General features: G+C 39.7%; 2 protein-coding genes across 6 annotated transcripts in view; one reads left to right on the top strand and one right to left on the bottom strand.

Annotated features, from left to right (window-relative positions):
* Positions 1–14,007, bottom strand: part of mpp1 (MAGUK p55 scaffold protein 1) — a 74,210-nt gene that overhangs the window by 43,661 nt on the left and 16,542 nt on the right. Inside the window, exon 1 of one of the 5 annotated variants that reach the window (XM_060832692.1) lies at positions 2,296–2,319. The exons of the other annotated variants lie outside the window; for them this stretch is intronic. Coding sequence (XP_060688675.1) covers positions 2,296–2,304 — 9 coding nt within the window. The 5' untranslated portion in view covers positions 2,305–2,319. Of the gene's footprint in view, positions 1–2,295; positions 2,320–14,007 lie in introns of those variants that run through there. 5 annotated transcript variants of the gene reach the window in all.
* dkc1 (dyskeratosis congenita 1, dyskerin) overlaps positions 1–14,007 on the top strand; it is a 95,820-nt gene that overhangs the window by 65,372 nt on the left and 16,441 nt on the right. The window lies entirely within an intron of this gene.

The following is a 14,007-nucleotide window of genomic DNA, read 5'->3' as shown; positions in this document are numbered from 1 at the left end:
GAGAAACTTGGTTGGCATGGACAAATTGGACCAAAAGGGTCTGGTTTGTGCTGTATGACACTCTATCTAAAAATCAGGAACAATAAGTCAAGTTCTTGTCTTTCCCACACCATGGTACTACAGTGCTCCAGCTGGGGTCAAACTAGTGTTTTATAATTGTTTAGGATAAGCTTTTATATCCAATATCTTCATAAAAAGCATACTGTCCAGGTGCATAACAGCCTGTACGGTAACTGCTCTGCCCAGGACTGTAAAAACTACAGTAGGTGGTGTGCACAGTCCAAACCATCACTGAAGTTTAACTCCTATCCATGGAGTGAATTCACAAATCTCGTTGCTGTGGAAAGGCTGCCAACATTAAGACAAGCTTTCGGAGCATTGCTCCTTCATTAGGTAGCTAGTGGCGCAGGATCATAGGACACAGAATTTATAATAAAAGATCTGGTTATAAAAAGTTCGGTCTCCGAGCTGGCAGGTTTGTTTTCAGATGTTTCATCACCACGTTAGGAAACATCACCAGTCAGCCTCCTGTGAAGTGCCGGTGCTCAGTCTCACCCTCCACTTGTGTGTCTTGGTCCCTCAAGGTAGGTGACATCATCCCGTGCTTGTCTCTATTTGGCATGTTCTGGGATGGATGTCCCAGTTGGGGTAGTGTTCTTCATTGTCTGTGTGTGCGGATGCTGGTGATGGTGGGTCATTTCTTTTGGTGGCTAGTTGGTGTTTGTGTATCCTGGTGGCTAGTTTTCTGCCTGTAGCAAACACTACATCAGACAGACAGGCAAGGGGTAGCCACCAGGATGCACAGGCACCAGCTAGCCATCAGGATGCACAGGCACCAGCTGGCCACCGGGGGATATGACCCATTATCACTGGTGTCCTTGCATGAGGACGAGGCGGGGGGGGCGGGTTGCCATTTCGATGGGTGTGACACATCCATCCTGGAACAGGCTGGGTGGAGACACACATGGGAGTACCTGGGAGCACGGCATTCCATCAGTGAACACATTGATTTGGACCCCATTTGCCAGCATCAGAGGAGGAGCCAGAGAAGATGTCACTCACCTTGAGGGACCAAGGCACATAGGTGGAGAGCAGTACAGAACACAGGCACTTCACCAGAGGCTCACTGATGATGTTGCCTAGCATGGTGACGAAATGTCTAAAAACAAACTTGCCAGCTCAGTGAGCAAACGTACAACCTAGTCTATTATTATAAATTCTGTGTCCTATGATCCTGCTCCACTAGCTAACTGATGAAGGAGTAGCACTTCGAAAGCTTGTGCTTCCAAATAAACCTGTTGGACTATAACCTAGTGCTGTGTGATTTTTAACTTTGTACACCCCAGTCCAACACCAACACCTCCAAATTATAACATCAAAGACCCCTCTCATCCAGGTAATGCTCTCTTAAATCAGGCAGAAAATACAGAAGTTGGAATACACATAACAGCAGGTTCAAGAACAGTTTCTTCTCTACCATTATTAGACAGATGAATGGACCCTCTAACTTCATACAATGTTGATCTTGTTAATATTGACCTTGTCTGGTGCATACCTTGTGTGGCGTAACCTGTATGCCTTACTTTGTCCACATTGTTTTTCATCCTATGATCTGTATGTCCTTGCTTACTATGATCTGCCTGTACTGCTCATAAACAAAGCTTTTCACTATTCTTAGGTACACATGACAAAAAAATCAAATCAATCAAAACCCAGATCCCATTAAGCTTTTGTAGCTGCTTTGTTACACTATGGAACTATGACCAAGCAACCCAAACCTGCCATTAAGATAAAATAACTGAAGATGATAAAGCCATAAATATAGCCCTTAGGATCATTTTGGGGCTACATGATGGAACTTTGCCAGCCACTCCACCTTGCTGTGTGCCAGCAATGACATTAGTGTTTTGCTAGGGCTCAGTATAAGCTGAATATTGCCTTAATGTCAAGAATAGTCACTCTCCCTTGTCCTCTGGGATTCAAATTCAACTCACTATCTATCCAAATTTACATAGAAAGTAATATTGACACAGAATGCAGGTGAAAGAAAAGCTATATACCACAGAAAACATAACTCAATTGTAAAATGTGTTCCCAAAAAGCTATTAAAATCCGATGCTAAAATGAAAACAATTTAATCTTCTTCAATTGCCCTGAAACATTGCCCTAAGGCATATATTCTGGAATGATTCTCAGTTTGTTGTAAATACAACAGCCCCCTCCATAACAATACCAATCAATTGAACGGAATGAAACTGACACTTTATAACATAGATTGAACAGTAAGTAACCCACCCTGTACATGAAACAGGTTTCCGTAGTGCTTTGTCTGCCTTGCAATATCGATAGTTGTGCTTCCACTCAAATATGAAACTGCTCAGACCTGCTGAAGTCTTGTGCGTTGAGTGTTATTGAGCTGGAACAATGTTAAGTACACATTCAGTTGCTGACTCCACATTAGGGCCCTTATCTCACTGTTGTAAATACCTAGTAGCTGCTGACGACAAGATTACTTCTGAGAAATTGGCAGACAGTTAGGAAGGTACTTCACAGCAGTGTAAAGTTCAGAGGACCCAGCCTATTTGAATTATTTTTAGACGTCAAAGGTCAGTACATTTTAACTCCATATAACAAAGTTCGCCTTAGACTTGATTGTGTTACCTGATTAAAATGAACAAACATTTTAATTAGGCAAAAAGGCGAGATGCAATCACAGTGCAAGGACATACACAATCTGAACTACGCACTAAATGAACTGCAACCCAGTGTGTAGGAAACTGGCAGGGTTTGGGGTAAAGAATCTTTAGAGCTGCAGAAAGTGTGATTGCTGAATACACATAACAGCAGGTTCAAGAACAGTTTCTTCTCTACCATTATTAGACAGATGAATGGACCCTCTAACTTCATATAATGTTGATCTTGTTAATATTGACCTTGTCTGGTGCATACCTTGTGTGGTGTAACCTGTATGCCTTACTTTGTCCACATTATTTTTCATCCTATGATCTGTATGTCCTTGCTTACTATGATCTGCCTGTACTGCTCATAAACAAAGCTTTTCACTATTCTTCTTGGGTACAAGTGACAATCAAATCAATCAAAACCCAGATCCCATTAAGCTTTTGTAGCTGCTTTGTTACACTGTGGAACTATGACCAAGCAACCCAAACCTGCCATTAAAGTAAAATAACTGAAGAAGGTAAAGCCATAAATATAGCCCCTAGGATCATTTTGGGGCTACGTGATGGAACTTTGCCAGCCACTCCACCTTGCTGTGGATTGGTATTAACCAGATAAATATCCCTTAGTTCCTCAAACAATCGGAATTTTCATGATAGTGACATCTCTGTTCTTTTGTTAAACTCACTCATTATTCAGGTAATCTTTCCTTTTGTGAAGGTAACAACTAAAAATGACTGGTCTGCAGGCATATATGACTTTGTCTAAGAGTCCACTATTTGGTCCTCTAGAGTTGCACTGGTAATATCCCTGCCCCTGGACTGAGACACCCAAGTTGAAATCCCACCTGCTTCAGAGGTGTGTTATAACATTTCTAAAGAGGTTGATGAGAGTGAGAGAGTGAGAGCGAGAGAGAGCGAGAGAGTGAGAAAAATCGATAAAATTTTTAAAAAACGTTAACAATTAAGTGACAGACTTTGAAAGTTCTTGTGATGCAGCGATAGCATCTTTCTCTCTGAGCCAAGAGGCCCAGGTTCAAGTTCCACCTTCCCCGACAGTGTGTAATTACATCCCTCAACAGGTTGATTTAGAAAATATTTAGGTGTCCGTCTTTATGTAAAGACAGAATAATTAACTGAGAGGCATCACATTGTAGCTGAGTTCAATGGTTTCTTCATTCTTTGTCCACACAAAAGCTTTTGCTACGGAAGGTCACTGGAAACAATAAACAACAAGAGTTCTAACCAAGCTTCCTTCCCTTAAAAGATAGGGTCAGTGAGGGCAACTCCTGCAAACATGTTAATCTTACACAACACAATTCAGATATCAAAATGGTCAGAACATGTCCCAAGGCTCACCTCAGAATTGATCACAGTTTATGATAACAGTGAACAAACATTTTAATTAGACATGCAAAAAGGCCAGGTTCAATCACAGTGCAATAATGGAACCTGAAGTATTGGTTATTAAATGAACTGTAAGTGTCTGATTTTGTTCCTTATTTAAACATTGGCTCACATTTTACATTTATTGACTGTCATTGTAATTCTTTGGCTCACAGTTTCAGTACGCTATACAAAATTATAAAGTTATATCTTAAAGAAACATCTGTCTTTAACAGTTTGGTCAATGTGCTTTCACCTCCAGCAGGGTGTTTTTACTGATGTGGCAATGCTTACATTATCCCTTATAATTTACAAAGCGGAATGTGGATATCATGATAGTGAAGAATTCAACAGATATCTAGAATGTTGCCAGGGTTGGAGGATTTGAGCTGTAGGGAGAGATTGAATAGGCTGGGACCGTTTTCCCTGAAGGGTCAGAGGCTGAGGGATGAGCTTATAAGGGTTTATAAAATCATGAGGGGCATGGATAGGATAAATAGACAAAGTCTTTTCCCTGGGGTGGGGGACTCCAGAACTAGAGGGCATAGGTTTAGGGTGAGAGGGAAAAAATTTAAAAGGGATCTAATGGTCAACCTTTTCATAGAGAGGGTGGTGCGTTTTTGGGCTGAGCTGCCAGAGGTGGAGACTGGTACAATTACAACATTTAACAGACATCTGGATGGGTGTATGAAGAGAAAGGGTTTAGAGGAATATGGGCCAAGTGCTTGCAAATGGGACTAAATTAGTTTAAGATATCTGGTAGGCAATGATGAGTTGGTCTGAAGAGTCTGTTCCCATACTGTACATCTGTGACTTTATTTATTACAGCCAGCTATTATATACTTATGAATGTAATGTTTGTATAGAAAAGGTTTCTGGGCTACCATTAGGAGTGACAAAGAACAATAGGCCTCAAGTGGTGTGTCATGTTTCAAGTGATCTCAGTTAAATGGGGCATGAGATCTTTATGCCCTAAGGTCACGCCCATTGTCTTGCAACATCAAAATATGGAAAATCTATAAATGTAAATTTGACAATTTCACAATGATGCAAACTTCCCTGTGTTCTGTGAATAGGGCTGTTACTTTTGTCCAAGGAGTGGATGGAACAGTTTGTGGAGGTTCCTTCCACTGCTGGGACTGATGTGATTCATGAATCACTGAACGTCCCAATTAATCCCTGGCCAGTACACAAATTCATGTGCTAGCCTTCTTGAGAGTCTAAAATCTCTTTGTCTGTGGTGTAACATGGACTTGATATCTTAGCATAATGATTTTGATATTTGAACTTGTTTGCCTTTGAAATGGTTTGTTGTGCGACAATAAATTCATCTCAGTATTGCTAAAGGGAACCAATCTTCTTCAGTGCTTCTTCCATACGGTCAGCTTTACTGGATTAGGGTCTTTGGCAACTCTTAGTTACATATCTTTGGCAATTGCTGATTGCAACCGTTCAGTGGTTCTGGACAAATGATAACAGATTGAACTTGAGAGCATCTTCAATTTCTTAGTTGAGAGCATCAGCATCTAGAGAGATCCGGAGGAATGACTTGATCATAGTGTAGGTTGGGTAATTTGCTCAGAGTGTCAGACAAAATCTTCCTGGTAACTGGTTTACATCTCCCTCCTTGTGCCTTGACAAGTATATGCTGCAAACGCGACAGTGTATGAATTAGTGGTTTGTTCCAACACATTCCCAGTAGCTTATGATCTATTTCAACAGTGAATTTCTTGCCAAATAAGCATTGTGAAACCACAATGCCAAAGTAATAATGCCGCATGCTTTATATTGGAACAGTTGGCTTGTGCAGATGACAGGGATTTCAAAATGAAATCAATAGGGTATTGTCTTAAAGAGACACACCTGCACCTTTTTGTGATGCATCCATTTCAACAATCATTACTGTCCTGGGACGGTGGTGTTGCAGTAAGCAATATTTTGCTGATCGAACCCGAGAGAAACAAACTTGTATTGGTGAGTGTTTTGCCATATTTAGGGGATATCCATCTTGAGCAAATCTCTCAAGTATGCTTGTACTTGTTTTAACCTTTTATTTTTAAAATAAGGCACTGTTCAACATTTCTTGCATCTTATAATAATTTATATTCTAATCAAACCGTTTTCATGCTGATTAATGTCCTGTCTAGGGACCTGCACTTTGTCCACAAAAGCTGAGAGCATATTTCAAGAAGAAATTTGAAAATCCAAGGCAATGTTGCAAATTGTCCAGATGGGTTGGCTATTATCTAAGACCGAGTCAAAAAGTATAGCACTGGAAAAGCACAGCAGGTCAGGCAGTATCCAAGGAGCAGGAAAATTGACGTTTCGGACATAAGCCCTTCATTAGGAACCTTCTATCTTAACTGGATTTAGATAAGTTCCACAGATGGAGTAAATATATGAAAGGAGGTTTATCTGGCTAACACTGACTTGGAACATCATGTTGTTAAAGGCCAGTACTTATTATTGCCCTGCTTTCATGGGCAGATGAAGGTTGTAGCCAAATGCTGCCTTTGTTCTTATCCATGTCTGCAATATCATCAATAACGCAAGTATAATTAAGTAAATTCTCAACAATCCTATCCATGTGCTGCTGGAATATTGTCTTGGATAACTAAAAATGCCAATGGTAAACATTAGGTACAGTGTGGTTCAAATCACATCTGAATGTTATGAGTAATTGGGATTCTGCTACTAAACGAACAAACTAGGAGCTGTTGTGTTTTGCATGTAGATTGGAAAAATACTTTTCTCCAGAAAATTTTGGATTTAATTCTTCCAGCATTGGTACTTTATGTGGACCTAAATTGAAGAATTGGGGTATCTTTGATCTAAGCATACTCTTATGGTGCCATCTTTTTTTAAAAGTGTAGTTGATGGAGCTACATCAATCTATGTCGTGGTTGATCTTCCAGATCATACCACTTTACTTCAGTGGTTCAGTTCTGCTTGAAATTTCTCCTGAGTAAGTGTTTCATACGCTTCTTTGAAGGGTCAGTAAATGGGAATGGATCATCCTTAAGATGCAACACTTAATCCTGAAGTGAATTCTAATCTTCAGCTGCTTTTGGAGAACTTTTAGGTCTTTTCTGGATTTTCTGAAGCTGAACTCAGATTTCTTGATTCTGTGAAACATCTCCATGCAAATGGCACACAGAACTTCCAGACCTCTTTTCTTAAGATCATCTGTCATAAGATCTGAAAACAGAACAGTGCATCTTGTTTGCACAGTTATAATTCAGTAAGGGTATTACTGGATGTCCAGTCCATAATTAAGTGATTGTCTTCCATTTTCTCTTTGCTGGTCTTTGCATTTTTTTAAAAAAGTGGAATGCAATGAAGAGTTTATTTCTTTTATTCCTTTTGCTTGTCCATTTTTACTTTTCCATTTATTTTGCTTCTGTTTCTCAGTGTTTTTCCCTATTAATGCTCTTTTAAAGAACTGCAGATTTGCAGTTTAAGAGTTGCAGATTTTTGCTTGTCAACAGAATTCACCCCGAAAAACAAGTGAGGATGATGAGTGGGTTTCTTTTCATTTTCATTCCAATTTGGAATAAAAAAATGGAAGAACTGATTGAGTTCTGGTCACAGGTAAATACTCTTGGTGTAGAATCTCACATTTTAAGTGTTTTAAAGCTGCATTTAAATTTTACAAAAGCTTTGGAGCTTGATTTCAGGACCACTTAATTGCCTGTTTAAAAATTGGGTCAGTAGTCTTTTTTAAGAAAGAGAGGTATAGCATATATTCTGCTTCCATACAGATCTATAGTAATTAGTATGCTTGTATTTGTTTTGACCTTTTATTTTTAAAATAAGACACTGTTCAAAATTTCTTGCATCTTGTAATAATATATACTGTAATCAAACTGTTTTCATCCTGGTTAGTACCCTGTCTAGGGACCTGCATATTTGTCTTTGATATTATCCTGTTGTTCTTCAGTTGGTTTTCCATATATCTACCAGTAAGTATTGCAGTATTATTTTTATGCTCGGCCACGACATTTAGCCACTATGTGATTTTGCTTCCAACATGCTGTTTATCTGGTGCAGCAGTGCTTATGTTATCCCCAATGTCACATGAAGCATTTAGAGACAAGATCTATCACTGATAAAAGAACAAGCCAATAATATGTAGAAGTAGGATATTCAGCCCATCAAGTCTGCTTCGCCATTCATTGAGACCATGATTAATCTGATAATCAACTCCACTTTCCTGCCTGGACACTACAACCCTTGATTCCTTAACAATTTAAAAATGTCTATCTCTGCATTGAACATAGTTAATGACCCAGCCTTGACAGCCTTCTGTGGGAAAGAATTCCCCAGATTCTCTACCGTCAAAGAAGTTGTTCCTCCTCATTGCTGTGCTAAGTGGGCAACCCCTTAATCTGACATTTTCTCCTTTGGTTCAAGCCTTTCCCAAAAAGGGGAAACATCCTGCCAAGTCCACTAAGGATTGTGTATGTTTCAATAATGTCACCTCTCGTTCTTCTAAATTCCATAAGAAAATACCTCCATACCAAGGATCCATTTAGTGAACTCCCTCCAATGCTAATTTGGCTTTCCTTCGATAAGAGGCCCAAAACCATTCACAGTATTCTAGGTCTGACTAGTACCTTGCATAGCTTAAGCAAAATTTCCCTGTTTTACTCCATTCCCTGTGACATAAAAGCCAACATTCCATTTGCCTTCCCGATGATCTACTGCAGTTGAACACAGGATTTTTGTAATTCATGCATGAGAACTCCCAAATCTCTCTGTTCTGTAGAATTAATCCACTTAAATAATAATCAGCTTCACCATTCTCCCTCTCAAAGTGCATAATCTCACATTTTCTGATGTTATATTACATCTGCAATTTTTTAATCCAATGGCTTATCCTGTCTATATCCCTCTGCAAACCCTGTGTCATCAGCACCACTTGCCTTTCTACCTATTTTTGTGTCATCCACACACATAGTTCATTTAGATTCAATTTCCTCATCCAAGTGATTACTCGTCAACAAAGTGGCCCCAGCACCTGTAGTGCCCTTACCTCTTTCCCATGGCGTCTTCCTCTACCTCAAATGCACATATTACAATTTCCAACCTTGTCTTTGTTATTGCAAGTTCTTTAATACAGCAACTTGCACTCGACATTTCTGTACTAGCAACACAACAAAAGGCCATAGCAGGAACTACATAACTTCTAATGAATGTTAGTTGTCCCAGTAAACAGGTGGCTCAGCTATTCAATCCTGACAAGGCTCATTGCATTTTGAAATATTGCCAAAAGAAACACACAACAGTCCCCAGCAATTTTAACGCCGCTCTGCACTTCAAGATATATACAGCTTTTTGAAGGCTATTGATCCATTATTTGTAAACTGTGATTAATCTAGAACTAGACAGACCATCTTCCTTAATCATCAATAATTATGTGGAAAACAGCTTTTCTGAAAAGAATCATAAGACATTCATCGCTAGCCATGTCAAAGTAGTGGAAGATCACAGACAAATGACTGGATCATTTAATGATTGGGATTGACTAATGCATGAGTTGATGGATTGTAGATCAGCCGACTGGCGTAACAAATGAAGAAATGTACAAAGGTGAAAAATTTCTCTTATTGACAAACTAAAGGGTGTATGCAAGCCATGACACTAAGCTGGAATAAAAACGCAAGAAAGAAAAAAAGATAAATCAGAATGTAGTGATTGAATGTCACTAAACTTGAGATTTAAAAGTTTATGGGAAAGGCAGAGAGATGAGGAAATCCACTGTTTTGAAGTACTGAGGAAGATAAATTAAGAGTAGCTAGATAAAGAATGTTCAGGTGGAATGCAAAGAGGAAGAGCTGCATTTAGTAGTCTGGTATTGGACTTGCAGTGGAGTCATTCTTTGGTAGCCTTTCATCATGTGAGATGATAATCACCATGGGGTAGTCTAACTTCATGTTGAAGCTCATTGTGTGGCTCAGGAACACCATGGCAGTCTCCTGCTGTACTTGACACATATGAAGTCATTAGGCTGAGAAGGCCCAGGATTAACTGACCTCTGTTTTCTCTGGGCCCTCTTCACAGCCAGTTGAACTGTCCATTCCTCCTGGCCATTCCCAAAGCCCTTTTAGTCAAACTTACATTAGTTTGTGTTTCCTAGTTGGCTGTATCAAGGTTCACCATAACTTGCCTGCAGGCATTCTTGAATGGAGAGAACAACACCCAGGAGGTTATAATCCAGTACTGTACAAAAGGTGTTTGGTATAAAGTGTTCATCCATTATAGAGCATGGCTCTGCGTGCAAATGTCATCATGTTGATGAATGTATGCTGTTGGAATTAAGACACATCAGGATCTCTAAATTGGTGAACTTGTCCTTGTCAAGATGTGCTGTGTTGCTCTGGGGTGGATCAAGTTAAAAATCACAACATCAGGTTATAGTCCAACCTGGTATTGTGTGATTTTTATGTTTGTTCTGTCAAGACATAGCAAGCATATGCCTGAAACAGCAGAGGCGAAAATTATTCAGCCTTTTCTCCTGCAAAATAGATGTTGCCCAGGTCTCAGCACTGTAGAAAGGAATGTACAGATAATGTAAGCTTAGTGTATGTGGTATTCCCAGTTAGCTTTGCCAATACTTCACGCAAACTTTCTCAGCCTGTACTTAACAGCTGCAACTTTTGTGATTTACTTGTTGGTTTTCCAGACTGCTGATGATGATGGAGTCTAGACAAGTGAAGCTAATGTTAGCAATCCCACTATGGTCAGCTGTGAAACTTACTTCAACAGATCTTATAATTTTGGGGTTAGCTGTAAAATAGTAACTGTGGAAGTCACGAAATCATCATAAACATACTCATTCACGTTCTTCAAAGAAGGGAGCATGCTATTTATAGCCAATTTAGCAATTGCCTTTAAAGTCTTAAAATGTCCCTTGGGTGCTGTGTCAACCCACTCATGACACCAGCACAGGCAATAAATACGATTCATAACCTCCAAACAAAAGCAAAAAATGTACAGGATGAATTGTTTCTGACTTGAAATGAGGGGAGAGAGCAACACAGACCCAAATAATATCATTAAACAGAGAAATGAAGCTTGAAACAGAAACCAGTTTACAGGTGATAAGCTTTTTATTGTTTTCTATCTGTAAGTGAGTGAAAAGAGTTAGCAGACCTTTCATGTCATGGAATCAGTAATCATATATTGGATAAAACTGTGTATGTAGAAACTTGAAATAATTGAGCAAAATTCAGTATAGAGAAAAGAAAACTGAGCTTTTTCACGGTACCAATTAGAAATGAAAGAGAAATACAATGAGATACATTTTCACACAAAGGTTAACCAATCATTTACAAATGAGCTGACTGATCAGCATTCATACCAAACAGCACAATTGGCCTTTTCATAATACCAAGTCAAGAAGGGTTTTTTGCATCAATCTCAATTCAGCCAACAGACTCTGCATAACTTGTTGTTACTTCCCAGATAATCTTCAATTTATACAACAAAAATAACTTGTATTTTTACAGCACCTTTAACATAGGGTAATTCATCTTATGGCACTTAACAGAAATGTAAATCAGTTAAAAAATTAAGACAGAGGCAAAGAAAGGGAGAGAAGAACAAGTGACCTAAAGTTTGACTGGAGGTGTAGGTTTAAAGGAGGAGAGAGTGAAGAGACTAAATTTAGCAAGGGAAATCAGGAGCTCAAGGCTTTTGTAGTCAAAGTTATGACCTCCAGTGATGGAGGAAAAGAATGGGAGGATTCCCCAGAGGATATGGTTAAAAAAGCACAACTCTTGGGCTGTTGTAGGATTGCACGAGATTAAAGAAATACGCAAAACAAAACATGCAAATAGCCACATGTGAATTCTTGAAGATTAGAAATCTCTGCAAATTGATTCAGCTTCACAAATTGAGTTGAACTTCAGAATTCACTCTGATTGGTGCTATTCCATACTGCTGCAAACTGCAGCACTCTGAAAACTAAACCAGAGCAAACCAAAGACTACCTGAAAACCAACTTCAGAGCTTGAATTCCAAAAACGGAAGAGAAAAAAAAACAACTTTGGACAGACCCACATTGAGAAATCTCTGTGATCAAGGGTCTGCAACATTTAAGGAGGACAGAGTCAAGTGCTTTCAGGGCAAATGACTTTATATGTGGAATGTGCAAACGGTTATGCAAATTTCGACAGCCTCAAATCACACATGAAACAACATTAACTTAGACTGCGAATCAGTGCTTATTTTTCTATTGAACACCCTGCTGTGAAAATTATGTGAGAATCCATCATCAAACTGAAGTCTCAGATTGCCACATAGATGGACTAACTACAGGAAAGGTAAGAGAGGTAGGCAGGTAGTACAGGAGTCTTCTGTGGCTATCCCCATTTCAAACAAGTATGCTGTTTTGGAAATGTAGGAAGTGATGGATTCTCAGGGAAACATAGCACGAACAGCCAAGTTTTTGATATTAAGACTGGCTGTAATGTAATGAGAGGTACGCCGAGTTCCAAACGATTGATTGTATTAGGAGGCTCTCTAGTCCAAGATACAGACAGACGTGGCTGCGGTGGCTGGCAGGAAAAATCAGAATGGTGCATTGTTTCCCTGGTGCCAGGATCAAGGATGTCTCAGAGAGGGTGCAGGATGTTCTCAACGGGGAGAAAGACCAGCAGGAGGTCAATGTACTCATTGGAACCAATGACATAGGAAGGGAAAAGGTTGAGATTCTGAAGCGAGATTACATAGAGTTAGGCAGGAATTTAAAAAGGATGTCCTCAAGAATAATAATGTCTGGATTACTCCCAGTGCTACGAGCTAGTGAGGGCAGGAATAGGAGGATAGAGCAGATGAATGCATGGCTGAGGAACTGGTGTATGGGAGAAGAATTCATATTTTTGGATCACTGGAAGCTGTTTCGGGGTAGAAGTGACCAATACAAGAAGGACGGATTGCACCTAAATTGGAAGGGGACTAATATACTGGCACAGGTTGAATAGGCTAAGGCTGTTTTCCCTGGAGTGTCGGAAGCTGAGGGGTGACCTTATAGAGGTTACAAAATCATGAGGAGCATGGATAGGATAAATAGACAAAGTCTTTCCCTGGTATGGAGGAGTCCAGAACTAGAGGGTGAGAGAGGAAAGATATAAAAGAGATCTTACAGGCAAAGTTTTCACTCAGAGGGTGATAAGTGTATGGAATGAGCTGCCAGAGGAAGTGGTGGAGGCTAGTACAATTGCAACATTTAAAAGGCATCTGGATGGGTATATGAATAGGAAGGGTTTGGAGGGATATGGGCCAGTTGCTGGCAGGTGGGTCTAGATTGGGTTGGGATATCTGGGTGGCATGGACGAGTTGGATGGAAGGGTCTGTTTCCGTGCTGTACATCTCTATGATTCTATGACATTCCAACTGTGGTTCCTTCTAATCAGTGGTGACATTAAAATCTTAAATTACTTTTGTTATCATTGTCATGTATTCACAGCCTGAATTAATCAACCTGCTGGCGAATCAGAAACTAGAGTCAAAAAATGTGGTGCTGGAAAAGCACAGCCGGTCAGGCAGCAGGTGATTATTGACATTCAAAGAAGAAAGCTGAAAATGTGTTGCTGGTTAAAGCACAACAGGTTAGGCAGCATCCAAGGAACAGGAAATTTGACGTTTCGGGCCAGAGAAGAAAGGCAACTTGGCTCAAGGTCTATACAGGGCAGGACAGTTAAGGGAACCAAAACTTAGACAAACCCCCATTTTGTTTTCTTTTAGGGGCAATGCAATGCTATTACTCACCCTCTCTCCCTACCACTCCCAAAGTCCTGAATGTCGTGACTTGTACTGTGTTACAGTTTCAAAAGGCATCAAATGCCTTTCAGCCCTTCACCAGAATGATAACTTCTTGTGTCAGTCAAATTAAAGAATCAACTGGAATATGAAACATGCAACTCTGTATGTTGATTGA

This window comes from Hemiscyllium ocellatum, chromosome 11 (assembly GCF_020745735.1).
Source record: "Hemiscyllium ocellatum isolate sHemOce1 chromosome 11, sHemOce1.pat.X.cur, whole genome shotgun sequence".
Lineage (NCBI taxonomy): Eukaryota > Metazoa > Chordata > Chondrichthyes > Orectolobiformes > Hemiscylliidae > Hemiscyllium > Hemiscyllium ocellatum.
Note: the sequence above shows the minus strand (reverse complement) of the source record. Positions and strands in the feature narration are given on the sequence as shown.